Source organism: Cryptotermes secundus, unplaced genomic scaffold, assembly GCF_002891405.2.
Source record: "Cryptotermes secundus unplaced genomic scaffold, Csec_1.0 scaffold931, whole genome shotgun sequence".
Lineage (NCBI taxonomy): Eukaryota > Metazoa > Arthropoda > Insecta > Blattodea > Kalotermitidae > Cryptotermes > Cryptotermes secundus.
Genome location: NW_019732382.1, coordinates 898168 through 925078, shown reverse-complemented (window position 1 = coordinate 925078; position 26911 = coordinate 898168). Strand labels below are relative to the sequence as shown.

The window sequence follows — 26911 nt, the reverse complement described above, 5'->3', positions numbered from 1 at the left end:
CCGGAATAATACACTGTATAATCACCGCTTCTTATTTCACCTTGTCCTTTCCACCGCACTTCGCTGACACCTAGCACAGACACTTCATTCTTCTGCATTTCCGTTTTCAAATTCTCCAATTTTCCTGCTTGATTCAAGGTCCTGACATTCCATGTTCCAATCTTGTATCCATGCTGTTTCTTCTGATCTTCGCACTTTTTCTTGTTGTAACGCCTGCATGACATTTCCTCTAGAAACACTCCCCCCCGGAGATCCGATTGGGGGAGTAGTTTACCTCCGGATTGTTTTGCCTCCAGAGGAAACATCTCGCATATATGGTATCTCTGTTTTTGGAAAGAGACTATCCAGGAAAAGTGATAATGTGGTAGTTTTTCTTTTCACATATATATAGTATATAGTATAAGTTGTGACATACATGATGCATGTAGTTAAACTAAGTACTAAACTTAGTAGAAGCTGCTATGTGATCATGCAGTATGTAAGAAGCCCATATATTACAATGAGTATTTATTTTTTATATTCTTATGCTCAGCTGAGGTATGGTGTAACTCTTCTTGGGTGATGGTTCAGAAAATGAAATCATTTTTAAGTTGTAAAAGAATAATTATTGACATATGGAAACATATTTCATGTAAACAACTTTTTAAGGATCTAAATATACTTCATATGGCGTGCACGTATAGAATTAAATGGAATGGTGCACTGTATAAAAATAAACAAAGATGTTAGAACAAAGTACAGAACTTTATGACCACAATACATGACAAAGACTGGATCTGATGTTCAGTCTTGCAAAAATAATTAAAAAAAAAAAGTGTAGTGAAAATATGAATTGAATTACCCATTACATTCCCAGTTCAAATTTGTAAATCAGAAAAACTGCAACATTTCAAGAGGGAGATGTAATCTTTTCTTCCATAACATATGTTTTACTCTGTAGCTCACAGTCTATGTTTCACTAATTAGTAAAATGTGATGCTGGATTATGTTTGCTTTATGTAAAGATTACTTCTCTTGTATAGTATTGTGTCTGATTGAAGTCGAATTGAAATTTTGAAATTTATATACATTTATGGTCATGTACCTTACTGACATGTCCTACATTAATAGTTTGACCAAAAGGATAAAGTAAAGATAAAAGTAAAAGCATATTTCACCAGAAGTAAGAGCTCCAATTCATAGCATAGTAAAACCTGTAAGACAGTTCCAAGGGTTCACATTATGAAATACAGTTGAAAATTCAATGTTCAATAGGGATGGTTTGTAGGTCTATCTAACATTCAGCTAAATGAACAAGGTACTCAGTGTATGACAAGAATCAAGTTGTTTCAAATTTTGTTTTACTACTCACACACGCCTATTAGTATAAAGTAAAAAAGTAAAGGTAGCCCTGTAACAGGCAATGGAGGCCCATGGGGTTGTGAGATGTTGAGGTTCGCACATTTCCTAGACCATCAGCTCATAGATGGCGGCAAGGTTGTCAGCCTTACGCCCCAGCCACTCTTTATCCCCAAGAATATTCCAAGAATATTCTTGTTGCTCATTTATGTTAGAGTCTGAGTCGACCCCAAGGCCACAGTGTGGCTGGAAGGATTAGGTCAATTGAACAAAATCCAATGACCTCATCGGGACTTGAACCCGTGACCTTCCGGCTTGTAGCATAGTGCCTCAACCAATTACATTACCACGTGCCCCACACACCTATTAGTATGTACTGTATTATAAATGTTACAATAATGTTGTTATTTTTGTCATCAATATCATCGTCATCGTTGTTATTGTTGTTGTTAATGTTGTTCAGTTTTTGTTGTAGCACTAGTGATGGTGATAGTACAGCTATTAGAATGATCTTCATAATTTGTAATTCATATTATTAGGGTGGTCACATGGAGGAGGATGAGATGAACGGGTCTTCTAGCATGCATGAGGGAGGTACGAAATGTATACATTTTAGTTGAAAACCTACATTCAGGGCATTACTTGGGCTGAGCATAGATGGGAGAATGATATTAAAATTACTTTTAAAGAAATAAGGTGTGCAGATGTGGACTGAATTTACCTGCCTCAGGAGAGGGCGCAGTAGAATGCTCTTGTGCATATGGTAATGAAACTTGAGATTCCAGGTAGATATTCTTGAAAGGATTCTGACGATGGTGTATACTGTACTTCTTTTGGCTTATTTTGGACTTCACCCATCGTCTGGTATGTAAAAGACCATGTCGTGGTTTTTTTGTCTTTTACATACCAGACGATGGGTGAAGTCCAAAATAAGCCAAAAGAAGTACAGGTAGATATTGTCTGATTAGTTGAGGGACTATCAGCTTTTCAAGAAGCACCCTGCTATATGGAGTTATAAGCATTAATGTTATTAGCTAGTTACCAAATGGCAAAGGCTCTGTCAGGAAGTAAAGGTGGCCTTGATGATGACAGTATATTGCATAAGTTTAATCCTGTGTGTGCTTACTACTACTACTGATGCTACTGCTGCTGAAGTCAAGTTTTGTACTATTGTACTAGAGAGTATTGTCATGTAATACATGACTAATTACAGCAATGTATGCTGAGTCATGATTCCCTTTAAACTTACCTATATATAGAAACCTCAAGATGTGTATCTTCTGTGCCAAGGTCGACTACTTTTATGCCATGGAGATTCACTGACAGTGCTACCCTTTGTAGTTTTTTCCCACTAGCTTTGGCCTGAAAAATAAAATGGAATAATCAAAAGGAGCTTTCACTGATTTGGTCCACTGAATAATCAAAAGTGAAAGGCCGCAAGAGTCCAATATATATCTGTATTCATAGCATGCAGTATTACAAAATTATGTTTCAGAAGTTAGCATTAAAGAATAATGAATTGCACTTTAATTCTTCTCCATGTTGTCCATACCGGCTGTAGGGTCCATCCAACCTCCTATCCAATGGGTACCAGGAGTACTTTCCCCAGGGCGTGAAGCTGACCACTCATCTCCAGCTAATGCTGAGGTCAAGAAAATGTGGATCTATACATCCACTCCCCCATATGACTTCATGGCATAGTGCATAATTAGTTAAGCATAGGGAAAACTTTACCTTACCTTTGTATATATACAAAATGAAGCCTTATCAGGAAGAAGTAAGAGCAATAACAGTGCCTGGTATGTGTGAATCAACCTTAAAGATTAGTGGTTTTGTGTTCTAACAAACTTACATGTATTTTGATGGATCCTAGCAGTTTGGTGCTTAAAGTCTGAACGCACTGGGATGGGGGACCAAAACAAAATAACCAGGAACATATTCCAGTTCAATGTAATATCTAAACTATTTGGGGGGAGGGGGGGGGCATTTTTCGAAGTGTTATATGTTCTTAATTACAAACCTTCCAGAGACAGATTCTGTCTTGCTTTACAAACATCTGTGTATTGTATTGTATTTTATTGTATTTTCATCCGTTTTGCTACATAGTAACATTTGGACACGTCATTCAGTAATATAAGTTAACAAAATAAATCTACATAGTTACAAGCATACTACGAACTATATTGATTGATTAATTGATTGATTTATCCAGGAGTACAACTTAACAAACAAACCTACAAAGTTACAAGGATACTAACAACATTTTACAATCCTAAGCAATATGTAGATACTACATTTGAAAAAGAAAAAAGAAAAAACAAATACACAAATCATTGTATAAATCATTGTATATTGTATTCTCATAATGTATATTTTGATTTCATTTATTTAATTGAATATTATTAGCTTCTCTTACCATAGTGATGATGGTTTTTATAGCTTCTGCAGTAGCTGCTTCATTACTGGGAGTTTCCACTAAAGTACTTCCCAAATATTTGACCATGAATGTGACACCATCTGTTGGAATATGTGGTTCACATTCCTTGTTACTTGCAAGAGCCCATTCTTCACACAATTCTGCAACAAAAGTACAAGTAAACTAAACAGTAGCTTCAGAGTTTCAAATTACATCTTCAGACATTCAAAATTCCTCATTTATAAGAAAGAGAAGAAAAGAATCCTTCTTTTTTAGAATTAATATTGATTAATTACAATTAATAATGAAATATACTTTAATACACAAATAATCATAGCTCATACATCAAGAAATCCATAAATACAGAAACAGTCTTTGCTTTCTATTATCCTGTGGTTTTTTTTTTTTGCTTGTATTAACTTTTACAATTTTACATGAAAGTTATTCAAGAGGCTATAGTGACATGGCTGTTCCCTGAGCTTTTTTCTTTTTTGTTTTACAGTGTGTATCTGAAATGTGCAATGAAATAACAAGTGTAAAGCTCGTAACATTTTTCTCACAACATCTTGGTGCCTTAAATATTTCACTGTCATAACCACTTAAGAGCTAAGTGGCTACCTACTGTTACATGTGTAATGTCACGTTATATGTAGATGGTACATATTGGATTCACATACAAACATAACTAATTACAACCATCAATCTCTGGTACAGCATTACTGGAGTCCTCTGAGTCAAATTGTTATTTGTAGACACTACACTATTCAACAGCAACAAACTATAGTTATAACTTGAAGGTGATCAAGAAAAGTGACAAGGTTACTGAGGGCATTGCTGTGCTTGTTTATATGTAAAATCACGTAACTGAAGAAGGATATATGATATTACTTTTTTTTTTCATATGAGGGGAGAGAATTTCATTTAATAGGGTCACACTTGGTTTTGGAACGTGAAATAGTAATTCATATCACAATCAATGCTTGAGAAACTGGGGAGGATAAAACCGTAATGAACTAATTTAAGACAATATCTAACATCACCTTGAAAGAACTGAAGAACACGTCAAAAATCAAAGGCAAAGTAGATGGTTAAGGGCGAGATTCAAAGCACGTACTTATGGAACAAAAGTGAGCCATGATACCATGCTGCACTAAACATAAAATTACAGATTCTGTAGCCCAGACACCTGCTCACACTGGTTCATCGTTCGCAGATATCTTACTCTGAAGATGGAGGCGATATGTTCCTCCGAAATGTCGGTTAACAAAATATCTATATGGCACCACATCTCAGGAGACGGCATTCTTCATACTCATCATCGCCATGAAAACCTCAAATCTTACATACAGGAAACATGTTTCTAGAGAAAAATCGCAGTATGTATATATATATATATGTGTGTGTGTGTGTGTGTGTGTGTGTGTGTGACTGCATAATTAACTAATGTAAATTCTTTACATTTATTGTTTCATGGCACTTTGCCATGGAGTTGTCATATGATAACCTTAAAAAAAGAAGCAAAGAAATGAATTGTCTAATCTTATACGTCAGAAAATAAATGTGTGTGTGTCTGCAATAAGTTTATAAGATAAACTTCTTCTTTTTCAAATATGATTTGCAAAATTTTATCTGCAGTGAGTAACTGTTAACTTCGTGAGCTTGCACATAAGGGGGACAGGGTTTAATAAATGCAAATGATAGATTAAAACAACAAAAGAGTAATGACGCTTAACAATGTAATCTAATCTCTAGGACATATTTCTATGAATACAGTTAACTGGGTTCATATTCCTCTCATCATTCAAGGTGTTTGGTCAAGACAACGTTTCTAGTACAGAAGTTAAGGGTAAGAAAATATCCTTCATAAGTAGTCATTGTAATTAGGTGCCTTATTATGTTAGTTTACAGTAGGAAGACATGGAAATTAATAATCATAGCAAGTACAGTTATTAACGATATTAATTACATCTCTTGCACTTGAAAAACACAATTGAGCAGATGTATAATAACTAGGGGCCGGATTTTTATGTCCTAATAATCGCTAAATATGTATGCATTTATGCATGAAAAGCTTCCAAATTTTGCATGTAAATTATGCATATAAAATTTCATACAAAATATTAAAATTTATTTTACATTATTTTAAGACCAATAAATCAACATTTAAGTTAATTTTATGTATTCACTGAATGATTCACTTGCAGTGAAAAGCTATACTTAAATACAAATCATGTAACAAAGTAATATTTTTTTATTATAAGTTAAAAAACTAATGGTACACACAAAATTAGCTCTCCCAGCTTTCAACTTCTTTTCTCTTACAGTTCAAAACAAAAAACAAACAAACTCCGTGGTTTTAGTCTGCAAACGTACTATACCGACCGAGCGGCGGCCGCTTGTCGGCTAAGTTACTGCTAACTTTTCTGCTGCAGTTCACAATTGCTAAATGTTTTATGTTTTCCATAGTTAGTCGTCTCCTATTTTCTTGCAAGATGTCTTTTAGCGGGAAAAACTTCTTTCCAGCTCACAGGAATTTAAGGGCGCATGTACAAAAGCCGTTATTTGTTCCTCTGTAGTGGATTTTTTACTTGGCAGTTCAGTACGTTTACCGGCTAAAAATTTCTTCAGTTTCACAAATTTGTTCGTGTTGTGTACGTTTTCCTTTACTACTTCACCAACTCTTCCAGGAACCGAATTCAATTTGGAAACAGTGGTTCTGAATACACTTAACGATTGATACAAAGTAGTATTGCTGTTACTTGCCTCCAGTGTGGAAATGGCGGATGGAAGATGAGAGAAGTGAGCAGATATATAGCAAAGATTAGTTTCTATTTCTGCGTTTTTTAGTATATCTTGGGCAATTTGAATTATATATCTTCATAAACAGTAGGCCTAATTCTGTTGCTATACCGAGTAAAAGTTAAGGTAAAGCTATCCCTGTAACAGGCCGTGGAGGCCCATATGTTAGTGAGACGTCGAGGCTCCCAAATTTTCTCTAGACAACCGACTCACAGATGGCGTTGAGGTTATCAGCCTTATGGACCTGCCGCACTTTACCCCCCAGAAAGATTCGTTGTACTCATTTTTAGAGGCTGAGTCGACCCCAGGGCCATAAGGCGGCTGGAATGGTTAGGTCAATTTAAAAAGATCGACATCATCGTGACTCGAACCCTCGACCTTCCGGCTCGTAGCATAGTGCCTCAACCAACTATATTACCGCGTGCCCCCGCTATACCGAGTACGTAAATGCATGAAATAATTTTACAGTTATGCATCGTAGCATGTTTCAGAATATCTTGATGGTATCCTAGTCTTACGAATTTACTGCTTATGCGTACTTTGTACGCAGTGACTCTTCAGCTGCATTCTTCATGGCCGGAATTACTGTACGAAATTTGGTGCTGGGAATCCATATTAAAAGTTGACCGAATTTAATTCTGGAATCTTACGACAAATTACGACCTTTCTACACGAAGGCCGCAACAAATATAATACAGCCTCAGAGCAAAAAAGAAAAAAATAGGAAAAGAAACAAACAAACAAAGAGTAGGCTATGTACATATCATTCACGCCCACATCTCCTATTTGAAATATGTTTCGCTGTGGTGTACTTTTAACGAAATAAATTCAAAACAACTTCTGACTGTGCAGTGTGACAATCATCTACAGTGTAGCTAATTTGTTGTAACAGATGCGTATCTTCGATAAATGAACATCAGTGTCAATGAGATATGAATATATCAAATAGAGAGTCTTGAAAACGTACACGTTTCCGCTCTTGTTGGCATTATACAGTGCACAATAGTACAACTACGCCAAGTTCAGATTTATCCGCAATAGGTCCATAGTGTGGCATAAAAGTTACCCTTTATTCTTTAAATGGTAAAAACTGGCGTCTCTAGGAATTTAAATGAGAGTTATAAAAGTTGTGTAAGACGTGCCTGGGTATGTGTAGAAAAAGATATACTGCATTTGATTGATTTATAAATAAATTTCCCAAAGATTTTATGTTAAAATATTCATTTTTCGTTAATATTGCCCGCTCTCTGAAAATGTTGGATTACGCTATAGCTGATTTTGTGAAATTCACAGACTTTTTACTCGTAGCATATTATCCAGATCTAAATTTTTGGATTGCTATATTGAAACAATTTAAACAGTTACTGTACAAAAGCTAGGGAGAAGCCTTCCAGTCCCTGGTGTTACTGCAACAAAAGGCTGAAAATATATGACTTCTCGTATCACAAGATAACATCCGATCAGCTATCGAACAGTGGAAGAGATGAGTTCAAGCCCTAATGCAAGAACACGGAGTTTATATTCAACATAGATTCCTGTACCTTTTCTCGGATCATTCGAACTGGAACTTTTTCTGTGTAAAGATTAAGTTGAAGGAAATCAATCTTTTTATACGCATGCTTAGGCGTATTTTACACGATTTATATGAGTTTCATTGAAATCCCAAGAGACGTTTACGTTTACCATTTCTTTTTAAATATTATTTTGAGCAAGCGGTATATATAGCTTGCATGGTAAGACGGCGCATGTGCGAGGTGGTTCTCAACCTTTGTGAGACCGCGGCCCGGTAAATTCTTTTTTTATGTATACGATGAAGGCCCGGTACCGGGCCGCGGGCCGGAAGTTGAAGAACACTGCTATATCCTGCCATTTAAACATTAACACTAACACAGTGACGGATGACACATCCGACTGTTATATGTATATGACAATCATATATTACGTGCAATAAAATAGTACCGCATTGAAGAGATTTAAAATGCTGCAGTATAATTCATGACATTTCGGAGCATATGTGAAATGATGAGATTCTATGAGCATGCGCAATAATGCAGCACTGTCTACTTTCTTGAAGCACTGAAAGATGTGGGTGAAATTAATAAGGTAGAAAAGGGTACAGCTAACCCTGTAACAGGCCGTGGAGGCCCATAGGGTTTTGAGATGTTGAGGCTCCATATTTTCTAGACAATCGGTTCACAGATGGCGGTGAGGTTGTCAGCCTTATGTGCCGGCCGCCCTTTGCCCGCCACCCCCCAGGAAAATTCGTAGATCTTATTTCTGTTAGAGGCTGAGTCGACCTCAAGGTCATAGTGCGGCTGGAAGGATTAGGTAAATCGAAGAAAAGTCCAATGACCTCATCGGGAATCGAATCAGCGACCTTCCAGCTTGAAGGATAGTGCCTCAACCAACTACGCTACGGCGTGACCCCGGGTGAGATTAAGAGGGTATGAAAGTAAACACAGCTATTCACAGATTTTTCCAAGAAGATTCTCTACATGCCTAATTCTCAAATCAGTTATTACATTTAAAGACTAAAGACAGAGAGAGAGAGAGAGAAAAAGATTAAATTGATTCCAAATAATATATACAAATTCGGTTAGTGTCTCACAGAAAACACATTACGCCTCCGCTACAAAGAACAACCGAGTTAAATTTGTTTATGGAGGCAATCGCTGTTTACTGTGAGAATCATATGAAGCGCACAGATACACTTTGTTGGCAGAATGCAGAGTTTTAGTATGTTAAAGCAGATGGTACGTATAGTAATTAGCCTGTATGTACGCCATGATTTTTACTATAAAGATGGAATACAGTTATGAAGACAAAAAGTAAAAAAAAAAAATGTTGTTTTGACAGAATGAGCAAAGAAGCCAAGCCAGACGTTCCCGCCGGCCTGGTAAGAAGCCTGAGTACACGATGGGAACTAAACGGTCAAGACTTCGACGAAGTGGACTCCAACACCCAGGAACCTGTGAGAACAAACAGGAGGCTGAGAGTAAGACCGAGAAATAATATTCCTCAGCTGCACAACAGTTTCCTCCAACAAATCCTGGGTGGAACGTACAGCGAATTAGAAGTGGCTGGTTTCCTTCTGGAGCAGGAGCGTGAAGGAGGTCCCAGACAAACCAGCAACGTCATGACTATCAAGGTCCTTTGTACTGGCCACTTTCAGCTGAACCTCATCTTCAAGTCAATAAATTCCGCGTCTCCAAAAGCCAAGGTGGGTAGATGGAGTACTGCTCACTTCACGAGGTAGACCAGAATAAATTGTAACAAATTAAATGAAAATACTATGTTCACGCGTCGGGCTACAGGGCCGGACGACTGAGGGGTCGGATTTCGAGGCACAGCAGGGGCAAGATTTTTCTCTTCTTCACGTCGTCCAGACCGGTTCTGGGGCCATCCAGCCTCCCACCCAGTGGGTACCAGGGGCGCTTTCCACTAGAGTAAAGCGGCTGGGGCGTGAAGCTAACCACTCACCTCCAACGTTGCCGAGATCAAGAACACGTGGATTCATATATCCACTCCCTATATGCCTTCATGGCTTAAACTAAATTCAAAATACGCAAAATTTAAAGTTATTCCTGAGCTTAGGTAATATGATGGTAAGTTAAATGCAGAGGACAAGCTCCACTCATTGCTGACCTCGGTACGAGGTTAATGCGCCCATTCTCCGTGGGCAAATCTATTAGATGTTACATTGACTGGGCCTCGAAGTCGTTCCGGGCGTGGTGGTGAAGGAAACTACAATATTACCGTTGACCCTGCCGGAAATTCACTCCCACTCTCTACTCCATAACTAGGCATTTCACCGGTTTAGTTCTCACAATATATCCTACACTCCTGCCGGCAGGATTCATTCTGGTTTATTGTGCTGATCTTCCTGAATGGTATACTCCGGCCTTCAGATTAATGGCTGGCATTTTGTTATTTATTTGCTTATTTATGGTCTACTTAAGGAAGCTGACGGCACCTCAGTCTTCAGAACGCCTAATGATATGACGATTAGTCAATAACGTATCAGAAAGGAAGTGAGACAAATTTGTCGTGCCTTAATTTTGAAATACTACCATGGCATTTGAGGGAACCCATGAAAATATCGGTCATAACAGCGCTTCTCGGACTGAGATTTGAAAGCAGGACTCCCTAATGAGAAGCAAGACTTCTACCCACTGAATCGCGGGAGTCAGTGGGTTGCTGTCACACTGACACATTTCATAATTTGATTGCTACAAGACGGAATCGATTCTAGAAACTTTTTTATTAACGTAGTACTTTGCTTTACGTAGCAACCGACAGAAACTCTAATTTAGTATTATTAGTTCTCTGGACTTGTCCGTGCTTCGGGAGCTGGATCTTCTCCCGTGTTCAGATGGGAGTACCTACTCAGTTGGGTCTGTTGAAAGGAGCTAATTACAGTCACTGGGCCAATGATCAGCGTAATACATCATCGTCAGAACATTTTAGAATTAGTACAAACTCTACTAATTATATGTTAATAGAACTTAAAAAATCGTGAAAGCCACTTGTGTCTCAGTACAACTTTTGCAATAGTATCATTATCACAGGTACAAAATACACTATTCAATCAAATTATCTCATTATTATCGATGTATTCCGAACTGTGCAGGCGAAACTGGAATGGATTCTTACAACATGCTATTGTATTAACCTTTTATCTATCCATCTATCTATCTGTGGTTCTACAGCCCTTTGTTGGACCTTGGCCGCTTTTTCAATTTCTTAATCTTTTACACAGTCGGTAGGACCCCTTGGACGGGGGATCAGCCGGTCGAAAGGCCGCTATCTGCACATAGGACAGACAAACAGAATAAACGCAAACATCAATGCTTCAAGTGTGATTCGAAGCTACGATCCCAGTGTTTGAATGGTCGAAGACAGTTCATGCCTTAGACCGCGTGGCCACTGTAATCGGCAACTTTTTATCTACAAACATATTAATTACACTTTTCTCCGATTATACGTAATTCTTGAAGTACATATTTTGTCCTAGTCATTCTGTATTCCACCACTTTCCTTCAGGTACTCAACTTCAGGGAGCTGTTCAAAAAGGAGGCCCTCATGTATTCAACTGTAATTCCTCAACTGATCGCCATGCACCAAGATGATCCTCTGGATATGTTCGCCAGGAGCTACCATGCCAGCAACGATCTTATAGTACTAGACGATCTTGGATCGCATGGTTACCGTACAGGTGACCATGGGACAGGACTGGACGCTGCCCACAGCAAACTGGTATTTGCTGAACTGGGTCGCTTCCATGCTACATCCTACGTGCTCAAGAAGTCTGATTCTACAGAAACAACCAATGCCTTAAATGAAGTTGGTCGAGAGGTACAGTTTACAAGGGAAAGAATTTCAATACACGAGGAACATCTTGCACAACTTGCAAGGAACACAACTGACATCATACAAAAAAATCCAAAGACATCTCGCTATGCGAAACAGGTAGAAGGAATTCTGCACAACACTTATCATCACCTGCTGACATTCCTGAAACCGAGAGAACCCTTTTTGACACTTACCCATGGAGATTTATGGGCCAAAAATATCATGTTCCGTTATTCAAAAGATGAACCAGTATCTGTGAAGTTCCTGGATTTTCAGACGTGTCGTTACGGATCGCCGGCTCTTGACATCAACTATTTCCTTTACACAAGTACCACGTCAAGCGTGAGGGAGCGGTACAGGGATGATTTCATAAGAACCTACCATTGGTCCCTCAGTCGCAATTTACATCGACTGGGTTTGAATATCAGCCCGAGCCTTGCGGATTTACGTCGAGAAGTTGACTTCACATCATTATATGGATTCCTGGCAGCACATCTCATCCTGCGAGATACCTTTTCAGACTCAAACTTCGAAGGTGATGCAGACAAGTTTTTCTCTGAGAGAATTGCAGATGTAGTCTTGGATTTGGGTGACCAGGGAGTATTTGAACATTTGGTTCAATAAGTGGCAAGATGCCACATGCAGACCGCATTACAATATAACATGCTTGATTTTAGAATACATTTTGGTTTGAGGTCTACATAACAGCCTGAGATAAAATAAACAGTGAAAAATTAGTACGAAATGTTATTAGACTATGAATTAGGCAAGTCAAGATACTTCTCTGTATAATAATTCGAGCTCACTCCAGGCAAGATGTGGGTATTAACAAGAGGGTGTCTATTTATCATGTATCATAAGGGCCGCGACAGAGCTCAAGCGGTTAGTCGCTGGCATCCCATTGCGGAGGCCCTGGTTCAATTCCGGGTCTGGTCAAGTGGGATTTGTGGTGGACAAAGTGGCGCTGGGGCAGGTTTTCTCCGAGTACTTCGGTTTCCCATGCCAGTCTTCAATCTTCATTCCACCAATTGCTCCACAACCACCCTCACCTATCATCTGAGGCTGGTACAATAGGCCAGAAGTGGCCGCAGTACAAGGGACGTAATCCCACCCAACTAGCAATAAAAATATCATGTATGATCACTGATAACAGAGTAATCACTGCATAAATCATTTTATGGAATTATCAGTTCAGCCGCCATATAAATCTTTAAAGTTTGGGTCAGGAAGTGATTCAGAAGTAGACCTATGCTTGCAGACCATAAAGATTGATTTATCTCCTATATGCCTAGAAAGTCGTAAATCGCTGATACGTGATTTAATTAATAGCCCAGAGGCCAATTACAAAGTTAGGACGAGTACGTAGAAATACACAAAAATAATTAAAGAGCAAAATACAAAATATGACAGTCTATATAATAGCAATAAATTAATAAAAATTCCAAGAAAATTTCAAGTTAGCTTTAACAGGCGAGAAAAATAGATTAAGTACATTTCCAATAGTTATGCCATTTGTGGCGAGAAAGGACACTACATGTACATACACATAGAAGTTAATAATAATAATATAATAATAATAATAATAATATCCTATACTTCCTTTACTTTAAGGATATCAAAAAAAACACATCACATTCAAACAAAGCCTTGATATGTATGTATATGCCTGTGAATGTTCTGTATGTTTAGCGTCTAATTCTTTAACTAGGTTATGGATGTATGTTACTTCAGAAATCGTAAATTTGTTTACTAAATTATTATAGTACGGCCTGTTTTGCATTCGTCTTTCCGAGAAAGTTACCAAAGTACTGAACAGTCATATTTAAATTGCAGCATTACAGTCAGACTAACAGAAGGAAACTGAGAGGAAGACTTCAAGAGGAATACTCGTACGTTTCAAACGTGTGATATTTACAGCAGAATATATTTATTATATCCACCTAATCTATTGTAATTCAATGTATAAACATTCAACGTACACATGTGGTGCAAATGTCGCTTTTAAGGGACTACAAGGAAGAATGGCAATAAACATTAATATATGGAAAAGACAAGAAATCAATTACNAGCAGTCTTCTGGGATTTGGCACCTTGTATATGTGGTGTTAACACCACATATACACGGTGCCAAATCCCAGAAGACTGCTTTCTTCATAGTCACCGCCGTGAAAGCCTCAAATCTTACATGTCTGTAAATTATCTTTACGGTTTTAATCTTTTATTATTCAAATCATGTTTAAGGTACAGCTGAAATGTATACTAGCTGGGAAGTTGGACACAAAAAGTTCCAGATTTGCGCCTAGGTTGCAGCCTACTGCGCATTCTGGCAGTATCCCCATGTTATCTTAAATATGTGGTGAGATCTTACTGGTCAGGAGGAGTGAATAGGCACAATTAGTACGTATGCGGAAGTGAAACAGAGTCATTTGAATATGAAAGGAACAGTCCCGAGGCTAATAAGTGTTCTTGGTCAAATGTCAGAAATGCAGCAATGCCCACAAGATGAAGAGATCTCACCCCCGTGGATTTTTCTTTTTCCGGAAGTTTGTTTAACGACAATGGGAGCTGGGACAGAGCAGTCGGTATAGCGACTGGCTACGGGCTGGAAAGCCGAAGGGTCGAAGGTAGATTCCCGGTAACGGCATAATTTTTCTCTTCTCCACGCCGTCCAGACCTGTTATGTGGCCCACCAAGCCTCCTATTCAATTGATACTGGGGGCTCTTTCCCCAAGGTTTAAGTGGCCGGCGCATGGAGTTGACCACTCACCTCCAGCTAGTGTCGAGGTCAAGAACACGTGGATCTATACATCCACTCCCCATACATCTTCATGCCGTAGTGCTGAATTAGTTAAGCACAGGGACAAATTTACCGTTTTTTATTCACCTTTACCTAAGGACAACATCTACGTATATCCTTCTGTTTTGGCGACACCAGAAGAGGTCAAGACGCGGATACAGGGGCCTATGCAAGAACTGACCACGCATTTCTCCAGAAAGTGTGATAGGAGGTTCAATTCCGACGTTGCTAGAGCCACTCGCGATGCTAACATTGAACTCCAATGTGTGAAGAAGCAGGGACCGTTGAAATAATACTCACACGCAGAGACGCCACTGGGGAACCAACCGATGGATACCCTCCTCTAATGTATACCACGGGTTGCTCCTAGAACCACTGTACCACCGAACACGGCCAAACACGCCAACAGGTTTCATTTGAACAACCCTCATATTTCCTTTTTTTCTTCAGTATATATTTTTTTTATTGCTAGTGGGGTGGGACTAAGTCCCTTGTACTGCGGCCACTTCTGGCCTATTGTACCAGCCCCAGATGATAGGTGAGGGTGATTGTGGAGCAATTGGTGGAATGAAGAATGAAGATTGAAGATTGGCATGGGAAACCGAAGTACTCGGAGAAAACCTGCCCCAGTGCCATTTTGTTCACCACAAATCTCACTTGACCAGAGCCGGGACCGAACTCGGGCCGCCGCGGTGGGAAGCCAGCGACTAACCGCTTCAGCTATGGGTTTTCTTACCCCAATATGTGTAGGCTAAAAGCGATAAAAACTGAGGAATCAAATTTCGGACACATTGCCGGAAGCTTCTAAATCACATTAGACAATACTTCCGGCCCCAATCTTTCCTTCCTTGTCCTTGGAACTCGAGATACGGATTGTGACGTAATACATGACGTAGCAAAGCCCGTTTAAACTTCGTAGTTTCAGTCAGAGAATTATCAATTACATCACTTGCGTGCGATTGTGCGCGACCTTATGACCTCTGTAGTGTTAAAGCGAAATCATCCCAAAACATGCGTACTAAATTACGACATTCCATTGGGCTAAGTATTGACATGGTTGTGAAATTATCACATGATAAATATTACAAGTCATGAAAAGAAGCTGAAACAAACTTAAGGTATAGGAAATGAAAATTGATTCCCTTGTCTTATACGTGTATATCTCGGGCTTCGTAACTGTGTTACAGGTTTTAACCCTGATCATAGCTTGTTACGTATTACGAAATCTATTTTGTGATTTAATGTATACAAACAATTACAAACGAAGACTTTCAATAGCTGAAATCAAATACAAACACCTTAAAACGAGTTCGATTATGTAGAATTTGGGGATTTCTTCGTGTCTCCCTGAGATGGAATCTTCATTTATTTACCTCATCTAATCGGCTTCTCATTGGCAACATAACTCTCAGAACCCGTAAACCTAAGCACTGCTTTAAAACAGGCCGTTCGAAACCTTCCTAATCGACTCTGAATCATAAATTGTTATAAATTAAACACTGTCACTACCTGTAAAGATAAAACAGCCCACATTACAAAAGAGAAACCAGAAGCAAGGAAATAACTTTGTGCAGATAATACTTTTATATGTATTTGCCTATTCATTCCCAAACCACAAGGATTCTGTTCTGTTATGGCAGCGCAATCTGCGCTGGAAAATAAAATGTGACGTAGCTTGTACATCATATTTTAAAGAATATAAAAACGGAATAACAAATTATTTCCTTATCTTGTACTACTACGAATGGTTTGAACTTGTTTCAGCTACTTAATGGATATGCAGTGATGTCACATTTTTATAAAGCTTAAGGAAATACTATCACGTGTATGAGTAACTATAGACGGGGTTTTGATTGGTGATTGGAATTATTGACCGCTTACAGATCTTAACTACAAGTAACAATAGCACTATCTCTAATTTACATGCTCAGCAAATTTCTACAGCACGTACTAAGTCTTCTCAGTCTGCTGTGTCTTCGCCAGTCGTTGTCTGGTAACGGCTTCCAACGACGGACGTTCTCCTTACTCTGGGTTCCCGAACTATGCCCGTGCCTCAGCTACCAGCTTCTAACAGCAACGTCTCACAAGGACTCAACTGCAGCAGCCCTCTATCTCACGCCAACTCGATTCACTCCTCTGCATTGCACTGCACTTCACTAACCCTCGGTAGGTCGAGTGATATAGTCTCGGAGCGGACCATGCAGAATATATCGCTCCCAAATACTTCCATTGTTGCGCGCGGGCCGATACCTACCAACGACTCCAGAACTGTTGTGTATTTACGAAGCTGTTGCATAGCAATGGTCGTTGTCTGCTTCGCGGTCGTTGCCTAGCAACGGACGTATATGTCACAATATTAAAGTCGGGATATGGAAAATGAATTGGCTTGTATGCGGTAGACAGTGGCCGCTGTCTATTAATTCTGCAGAAGGGAGAGTGTGAAATCATGAACTAGCTGGAGATTCGATGATCAGAAGTTAATGTTGCAATTATGTGCTTCCCATTTTAAATTACGTATGATCTTCGCAATGGGCGCGACTTGATTCATAGGGGAATGTTTAATTCAGTCTAAAACTCCCCTGTTGTTCAGGAAAATACAAAGTGTGACATCAAAAAAGAATGCTGATTTGCCTCATGAAGACGAAAGAACATCATCAGAATAATCATATAAAAACTGTAACTAAGCAAATGGAATTATACGTATATAAACTTCACTGGTCGCGCGTTCTAAGTTATGAACTTTGTTCGCTCGAATGCTGGGATCGTGGGTTCGAATCCTACTTAAGGCATGGATGTCTGTGTGCGTTTATTCTTTGTCTGTGCTGTTCTGTGTGTAGGTAGCGGCCTTGCGACGAGCTGATCCCCCGTTTAAGGCGTTCTACCGACGGTGTATAGGATTAAGAAACTGAAAAAGCGGTCACAGTCCAACAGAAGGACTGCAGAGCCATAGATAGAGGGATAGAAGGCCTACAGCCTTGGAGGGGAAAAATAACACGGAAGAACACGAGTATTATCAGCAGTACAATATTAAATATGATTTACCGTACTTCTTATGAAAGAACAACAAATATAATAATATTTTCCGATTCATTTAATGTGACCGCTTCTTGACGATATCAGTATAGTTACCTTAAGCACGGTGGGGGACATTTAATCTGAATACGCTCCGCTGCGTTAAGTCTGGTGGGCAAATGACTGAATATGATCTTGCAGCTTTGAAATACAGACGATCGTATAAAGTATTATTACGCATTTCTTGTATGATGAGCACTCAGTATGTAAACTCAAAAATGGAAGATCATATCTTTCTTCATGTACGCCCGTAGTCCAGTTCGAGAACCGCTAGATGGATTTGATATTTGATATAAATATTATCCAATTGGAGGCTACTTCAAGCTTTTTAATATCCTATTGTCATCAATAGCGACCAAGGGGTAGGAGTTCGAGTCTCGATAGGGTCAAGGATTTTCACTTCTCCATGTCGTCCAGACAGACTCTGGAGTTCACCCAACCTCTATCCAACGGGTACCGGGGGTTCTTTCCGCGAGGGTAAAGCGACCGGGCCATGAAGCTGACCATTCACCTCCAACTAATGCTGAAGTCATGAAAACGTGGGTCTATACATCCACTCCCCCATACGCCTTCATGGTATAGTGTTTAATTTGTTAAGAACAGGGACAACTTTACCTTGTTTACTAACATCGATAACATGGCGAACGCACAAACCCTGTGACGTGGGAATAAAACCAGCGTCACTTCCAAAATTCCGTAACCGATGTAGTAATAATGGCATCCAATGGTAGCGAAACTAACCACAATAATCACAGACACCAACACTGTCATAATATTGTTAACTTCTTCGTCAAACGTACTCGAAGCAGCTAGGAGCAATTAGAATGCCCAAGTACGAAAGACGCATATGGAAACTCTATGTACTCCGTTATGGTTTGCATTCTTCCATGTTACTGATTGCCGTGTCTCGAAATTAAATTTCGAAGTGGTCTGAACAATCGAAGGGGCTCCTAGAACAGCATTACAATGGTCACAATTTCGAATAACTCTAAGTGTTATTTTATAAGATTTCGTAATTAAAAATGCTAATATCATGAAAAGTTAAAAAAAAAGGACGAAGAGAAAGATAATAACTTTACTTCAAGAACTTATCGCTGAGGGAAAATCGGAAACTATGGAGATATATAAAACCACAATTATGCTGGTCTCCATACACTCGGATTTTGATTACGGGTTTCAGCATCCATTATGACTATTCGAAGAGTTAATCTAAGATAAGCGATGCCAACAATAGGGTCTGCATTCATTTTGGTGAGCTCGAAACACTGAATTTGCATGAAAATGAACATAGTCGTTCCTAGGTAAATTTGCAGCTGAGGTCAACCGGTTTTCCCGCCCGAAGCCAGCCAGAGCACGCAGATCGATATTAGCCACGAATGAGTACCCGGACCTCTTCATCCAACCCCGTCTGTGGACCCAAAGCGACAAATCGTACACAGGAAAGGGAAGTGAACTTTCCATAAGCACAGTTATTAAGCGTACTGCTAGCTGCTTGCAATGTGAGCATATTAAAGTTGAAAGCTGTAATTATTTGTCGCTTGTAAAAGCGTGGACCTGGCTAATTAACTAACCATATGGAGCAAGCTAATAGTAGCTCAGCAGGTCAAGAAACTCCTCAGTTCACAACATAATGCCCAGTTTATTTATGGTAATTTTAAAAATATACTGCCATATATGGTCTAAAATTTAATTTTGTCAGTTTAACAATTTGTATAAGGTTTTTTGTCATTTTTTTTTTGCGATTCTTATGGACGTCCCCAAGTCTCCCAATATAGGCTGCGATATATATGTGGGTGTGTGGGGGGAGGGGGGGAAACAGAATAGGCCCTTCATATTTTTGCAAATTTTGAGCATTTTTCTTTTTAGTTTCTTAGTGAGTTTTCACTGTTTTGGTGTGAATATTTACGATTTTAAATTTCCCAGTTCCAAGGGCGTTAGGCGTGGCAGTCTTTGTTCTACTGAAGGCGAAGAATGGCAGAGAGAATTGCAACGTTGACTCCGCACCAGACGGGGACAGAAAGTAAAATAAAAAAAAAACTGCCGATGGTCCACTCTAGGTTCCCATGAACAACAGTTCATTTCTCACTTTGAAACTACCAGTCCCTATTCTACACAGGAAGTGCAAGGGTGACATCATTTCATCACATTTCAATTAGAGTTACAGGTCACGTTAACTGGAACGCGTTTCCTTGTCGCAGCAGCATGTACGCATCCGTGCAGTGGCCGGAGACCACGACCGAACAGACCTGCTTACCTTCAATGTTGCACATGTCATCAATTTGTCTCAAAACTGCTGAATCATATAATCACACTAGGCCTATATAACACTACCACTAAAAGCCTATTTAATTAGATCAAAACAATGCCAACAAGTTAGAGACATACAAGGACGTGAGCTGGGATAGCTCAGTCGGTACAGTGACTATTACATGCGATGGACGACAGGGACAATAAAGATTTTTCTCCACACTGTCCGAGGCGGATCTAGGCCCACCCATCATCCTAACCAACAGATACTGGGGAATCTTTTCTCAAGTTAAAGCGGCCGGGCGCCAAGCTGACCACTTACCTCCATCTGTGAAAAATATGCAACGTCCAGCGGTAGGATGACGTCTGACTGATGAATTTAATAGCATGTTAATATATTTGTGGTCTATTTTTATTTTTATGATATGCAGTTGTGTATATAGATTTAGGGGTATTTATGCCGATATTGTCACGTGTATTAATGACTTGTAGACGGGGTTTGGATTGGTGAATCGATGTATTGGATACTCATAAGTAGTAAGTACAAGTAACTATATCATATCTAACTACGAACAATTATAACACTCTGAGGATGGCTATAACTAGAACACTCAAAATGGATTCCTCAACGTCTGTTTACTAGTTGGTCCTCAATCCTCTGGAATTCTCTCTCTCTCACTTGATTCTGTATCTCGGCCTGAGCTGGCATCACGCGGATCAGTGACAGAACACAAGGTACAACAGTTCTTTCCTTTGGTATTCGCCATTGCCATGAAAACGTGTTTCAACTCGCCGTTGTGACGGAAACTTAATGTTTATTTAGTCCTTGCTTATCAACGGACTGTTCCAGCTGTTCGTCCTGGAAAAGGGTTTCAACAAACCGTTGCCTAGCAACTGCCGTCTTTTTTTACTTCCCTATTCCGGGTGTCAGGCGTCATGTCACAATATACAATAATAAGCCACTGGATTGAATATATATATATAGATCAATCAGTTTATCATATTGAACGTCCATCAATAATATTCAATACAATAAACTGATTGATCTAGTGATACATTCAATTAAATCGCTTATTGCATACAACAGGAACAATGTGTTGTGTAACGTCATAAAAGCCCCTAAATTTGTGGCTTACTTTATGGCAATGTCCCTTAACGTGTAAAGACAAACTAAGGAAACCTACGAAAACTTCGGATTCGAATCCAGAATATCATAAAAATGTAAAATAAAGGAACGGCCGTTCAAAACAACGGCGAATCGTACCCGGTTACCCGTTCCACAACGACAGACACATCTACGCATTTTAAGCAAATTTTTTTTTTTTTTTGTTCAGTGTTCAAAGATGCAAATACTGTGCTGTCGCCAACAGAAGAATGGCTTTGTTATGTGAAATTACGCCCGATACCCCCTCTCCATATTGCATTCCTACAGACTCAATTCCTACAGTTAATTTGCTACTGAGTGCACCCGAAGAATGAAGTCGAAAGCCTCAGGTTCAAGTCATGCTGTAGCTTCACTGTATATGCGTCTCTGATGTAGTCATAAAGTCGTATTCCCCAAGAGAACGCAAATACTGAGATGCCGGATGTAATCTAATTTTAAAACAGCGAGAGCTGAAGATCGCGTGCCCCCTGTAGGACTTTATAAAGAGAAGTAATCAAGTCCGCGAAGCGAAACATTGAACCGACGCCTCCTCTTGTTAGGCCTAATTTGTCTCCCTCCGAGTGATGGATGGAGGCGCAGGAAGTACGACAACAACCGAGACTGAAGCGGGGGATGAAAAGGAGGACGCAATGTTTGAACAGAATAACAGCCTACTCACATGTAGTGCCTATATCCATCCATCCGTCAGATACCCAAGAGCGTTGCTAGGCAACCAACCACCCTCTTGCTTCCATGGCAGAGGGGTGACTGGCCCCTCTACTACTTCGTTCACAATGTAACAGTTTGGGGGGACATAAAGAGTTACTGTAAAATTTGTATTGTACAGTGCTAGTACAATGAACTCAAGGAAGTATGTTTTTATCTTTTTAGTTACAATGAAATAGGGAAGAGACCATATTGAAAACCTTGAGTAGATAGCAGGATAATATTAAAATTGACCAGAAATATAGTGTGAATGCGAACTGAATTCGGCTGGCTCAGTGGTCAACCTTTTAAACGCGGTAATAAAGTTTAGGCCCCACAGAGGGAGAAAATGTATGACCAGCTGAGCGACTATCAGCTATTAAAGAAGGACTCAGCTCGATGGAGTAAATGATGACGGAGTAGAGCCTGTGCCTGAGATCGTAATTCGTGTTGTAACAAACTAAAACTATTTTTCAGAAGTGTCTAAACGTATAATTAACTACGCAGTTTTCATGGTGGAATTTCCTTTAAAGTTTGTTCCAAACCAAGCAGCAGCATCACTGTGAATTTTGGGGCCTTGTTCGTTTAGCGAGCGATCAAATATTTAAGAGTTTGCATGTCAGCAAAAGTAAATCTGTCCAATCCTCAAAGTAAAACATTACCGTTAACTGACTCCAGTACATGCTGGGCATGTACAGAGAATGGCTAAGGAGCGTATCCCAAAGAAAATATTATACAGTACAATAGGTGGTAGGAGACGCGCTGGGAAACGAAGAACTCGATGGATTGATGCGGTGGAAGAAGATGCAAAGAAGTTAATGGGCATAAGGAACTGGGTGAGAGCAGCGCAGGATAGAGAGGAATGGAGGGGCTTGATAAGGCAGGCCAAGGCCCGACATCGGGCTGTTGCGCAGAAGAAGAAGAAGAAGAAGACTCCAGTATTAATGTCATATTAAATCGCATCACAATACAATTTACATAGTGAAATGAAGTTCGTGTTTTAGCTAGGGTTCATACACTTCAGTAAAATCCAGGACCAAACTTAATTATGACTCTTATTACGCCTCCCGGTGAAGGGGGCCCGAATTGGATTCTTTACGCTTCATGTGACACTTCATTTCGTAGTGTCAGACTTCCTGGCTTAGCGGTTAACACTCCGGTTTCATATTCGTGAGGCCCCGAATTTGAATCTCGAATCTGAAAGGCTATCTTGAGTGAGATGATGCACGGCTTTTCCTCGGTCACTTCAAGATAGTACTGAGATAGTATCCTAAAATATGCGGTCTGTTCCCTTCTGTCCAGTTCACAGTAGCATGTAATTCGATGCTGTATAACCTGTGCACTTGAAAAAGTCTTTAAATAAACAATGTGAAGTGAAGAAAAATGAAGTAAAAATTAATTAACGGATTAATCAATGCGAGAATATAAAAAGAATGTAATACTAAACATTTGAAATAAAAGATCCATTTTCAGATATATATCTGAAAATATTTCCTTATTAATGTAAACATATTTTGAATGCATATTTTTAATCCTCACTCTTTTACTTTTGCCTCTTATCAGAAAACGGGGAAAATCAGGGGTAATTGGAAAGGAACTACAGATTCGCCATACTTACTGTTTCTTTTCTTTTCAGGAAGAAGACTGCAAAACTTCTCAGGGTCTCGAATGCGGAAAGAAAATACCCATATAGAGTTTATAGCGATGTTCGTAATTTATTTTCGTTTCATATTTCAGAAATACATCTTCGGTATAAACTTAGCGAAACAAATGTAACACCCACAAAAACTATACATTATAGTTTACGAGAACAAGGACCATGACAAAACTGAATATTCTTTAAGCTTAACATTATTAGGAAGTCGAAATCTATCACAGTGACCTCAAGATCTTGGACAATTTTAACACTGCGGTCACTGGTTATAATTTCGCTAAGGGTATGAATATAACCCCCCCCCCCCGGTATCCTGTTTAGTTACGGACATTATCCCGTTCAAAGGGCCCTTCACGAGAGAAGAAATCTCTGTCCCGTTACCCATGTCAGAAGAAGACAGAACCAAGTAAGAACTTTAGATATGAAGGAGGGGGCAGACAAGCTTAAGATCGTATGTTTGTCTGGAGAGAAATCTCACTTATTGACATGAAACACTCGTTCCAATCCTCTTTTATTGAAGGATCGGTAAAAGAGCCATGGGTGCCTACACTCTCACATTGTACAGTATACAAACAATAGACTAGAATGTACCTACCTGACCTACTATCTTGTGTATAATATGCAATATAATATGTATGTAAAAAGTAAAGTTGTTCCTGTGTTTAACTAATTTAGCACTACGCCATTAAGACATATGGGGGAGCGGATATATAGGTCCACGTTTTATTGACCTCGGCACTAGCTGGAGGTGAGTGGTCAGCTTCACGCCCCGGCCGCTTTACCCCCATGGAAAGAACCACTGGTACCCATTGTATAGGAAGATAGGTGGGCCCCAGAGCCGGTCTGGACGACGTATAACATGTATGTGGTATTAGAATATAAGAGACGTCAAAATCACCCAAGTGAATGAACAGAATTACAAATTATACATGAAGGATATAAAATACGTAATAAGAGTGTCTCGTCTTCCAAGGACCTGGAGTGTGAAATGCGGTGCCATTTCTCAAATTCTGAGGGGTGCCGAGACAAACTGAAGATCTACGTGTCTTTTTCCTCACCGCTTGGCTGATCATATAATTAAACGCCGCATAGTGGAGAGAATTTTTTTCGTTTCAACACACATTATGCAGTAGCTAAAAGAAGGCACTAGGTGTAAAACATAAAGATAATCTGCTGAGGCGCATTACACAATTCTAACCAGGATTTAGGGACCGGCATAAGTTAAGCGGTGGATTTTAATGGCCCGCGGATCACTGGTTGGGGCACACTCCTCTGTTGACAGTATGATGAATAAATGTGATACAAAATTACTGGGACTGAGAATATACGAATATGGTAAAAAAAAGATACAGCTATCCCTTTAACACGCCGTGAAGGTCCACATGATTGTGAGATGTCTAGGATCCCGTATTTTCTAGACAATCGACTCACAAATGGCGGTAAGGTTGTCAGCCTTACGCGCCGGCCGCTCTTTACTCCCCATAAATTTCCTGGTACCCATTTCTGTTAGAGGCTGAGTCGAACCCATGGTCATAGTGCGGCTGGAAGGATTAGGTCAGTTGAAAAATCCAATGACATCATCGGGAATCGAACCCGCGACCTTCGGGATTGTAGCATAGTGCCCCAAACAACTACGCTACCGCGTGCCCCGAAAATATATGAGTTGAAGGACAAATTCCTGTCACGCAGACAATGTGACACTTAAGACTGTTCAGTAATAGTAAACAACTTTCTGGCTCGTATCTGAATTGATAACACGTATTTCGGAGAGGAAACAAGATAGGAAGCACAAGGAGCAAACTCTTGCATTCGAAATATTTGATTTTTAAGGAATAAATTTATAATAATAAAATATGCCTCGGGATTGCCGTTATATAATTTGCTCTTAAATAGTAAAATTTCAGTTTATGTGGTTCTTAAAGTATTAGGCAGTTCACTGAATATCAAACTGATTTTTCTTTTTTTCCTTGGCACTACAGCCCCGGTGGGCCTAGGCCTACCTCCATGAACTTCTCCGTTCACTTCGGTTTTTCTAGATCTTACACATTCGGTATGACTCCTTGGGCGGGTGATCAGCTCGTCGAAAGGCCTCTACATGTACACAAACTAAACATCCATGTCCTGAGTGGGATTCGAACCCACGATCCCGGTTTCCAAGCGAGCGAAGACAGTACATACCTTAGACCGCGCGTCTACCGTGACCGGCTCAAACTAATTTCACCCACAACAAAAGGAAATTTCTACTCTCATAAAACTGCAGCAAAAAAACGTCAAGAATAGAGAAACAGATTTTCTGCAAAAATTGCTGTAATTTTGCAAAGGCTCATTTCTTTATAGTAACACGCACGGGTTAAAAATTACTTTAACGTAATTAAGACCAATTTAATTTTAAAACTCTCACATATGACTTAAAGAAATGAGAAGCCAATAAGGGGCAAAACAACGAAGTGTGTTTCATTATCATTATATGCTGGATCAAAGCCAATAATACGAGCACTTGAAAGGCCTTGATGAATAACTCATGCGTACTTTTTATGATTGATGTGAAGTGCAGTTTACAGCACAACTTTCATGATCACGGATCGCTACTGACATTATTATGAGCATCACGGTCGCACTATAGCGATAAGAATTTAAATTAGATGTTCTTAAAAATGTCGATGTTTATGAAGGTTAAGCTTCAATGTAACGACCTTCAGTCGATACAGAATAACCTTAACGTGTGATGGACGATGCCACATACAGAGCACGAAATTAAAGGTCCCAAGTTCTGTATTTAAAACCAAAAATGAAAAGTAAAAAATTATTACAGATACTGCCACTGACCGACCTTAAGAGGCACTAGACTTAGACATGTCTTCTGACGACCTGATGTATAAAACTTTATTTAGATCATGGTCACTCAGCATCAAAGACTAACTTCACTTCCAGTAACCTTTATCGTCCGATTTTGATTTGTTTCATTCTGGCCCGTCACACTAACAATATCATGAAAAGTTAAACAGTCACACTGGACGGAACTGTTTAACTTTTCATGTTAACTGTCGATATTTCCCCAGCATTCTATGGAATCCGAAGGTTCATTACCGTGTTCACAAGAGCCCTCCACTGGTCCCTATCCTGAGCCAGATCAATCCAATCCATACCATCCCATTATATCTCTCTAAGATCAATTCTAATATTGTCCACCCACCTACGCCTTGGTCTTCCCTGTGGTCTCTTTCCTTCTGGCTTTCCCACCAATATCCTATACGCATTCCTCGTCTCCCCCATTCGTGCTACATGCCCTGCCCACCTCATCCTCCTTCACTTCATCATTGTAATTATACTTGGAGAAGAGTACAAGTTATGAAGCTTCTCATTATGCAGTTTTCTCCAACCTCCTGT

The 26911-nt window shown here is 39.5% G+C and overlaps 2 protein-coding genes across 2 annotated transcripts in view; one reads left to right on the top strand and one right to left on the bottom strand.

Annotated features, from left to right (window-relative positions):
- The window catches only part of LOC111867683 (low density lipoprotein receptor adapter protein 1-like), an 82975-nt gene that overhangs the window by 31286 nt on the left and 24778 nt on the right, over positions 1-26911 (bottom strand). Inside the window, exons 2-3 of the mRNA XM_023857735.2 lie at positions 3755-3915; positions 2588-2700 (exon numbers count right to left, since the gene is read on the bottom strand). Of these exons, the coding sequence (XP_023713503.1) occupies positions 2588-2700; positions 3755-3915 (274 nt within the window). The remainder of the gene's footprint in view (positions 1-2587; positions 2701-3754; positions 3916-26911) is intronic.
- LOC111867682 lies at positions 5266-12793 on the top strand. Its single transcript, XM_023857734.2, has 3 exons — positions 5266-5600; positions 9410-9773; positions 11597-12793. Exons 2-3 carry the CDS (start codon positions 9411-9413, stop codon positions 12527-12529), a joined length of 1296 nt encoding a protein of 431 aa, XP_023713502.1. The 5' UTR covers positions 5266-5600; position 9410; the 3' UTR covers positions 12530-12793.

Coding starts and splice junctions, on each gene's coding strand:
- LOC111867682 (XM_023857734.2), top strand. CDS start 9,411: ATGAGCAAAGAAGCCAAGCCAGACGTTCCCGCCGGCCTGGTAAGAAGC. Junction 9,774..11,596: donor CCGCGTCTCCAAAAGCCAAG/GTGGGTAGATGG, acceptor ACTTTCCTTCAG/GTACTCAACTTCAGGGAGCT.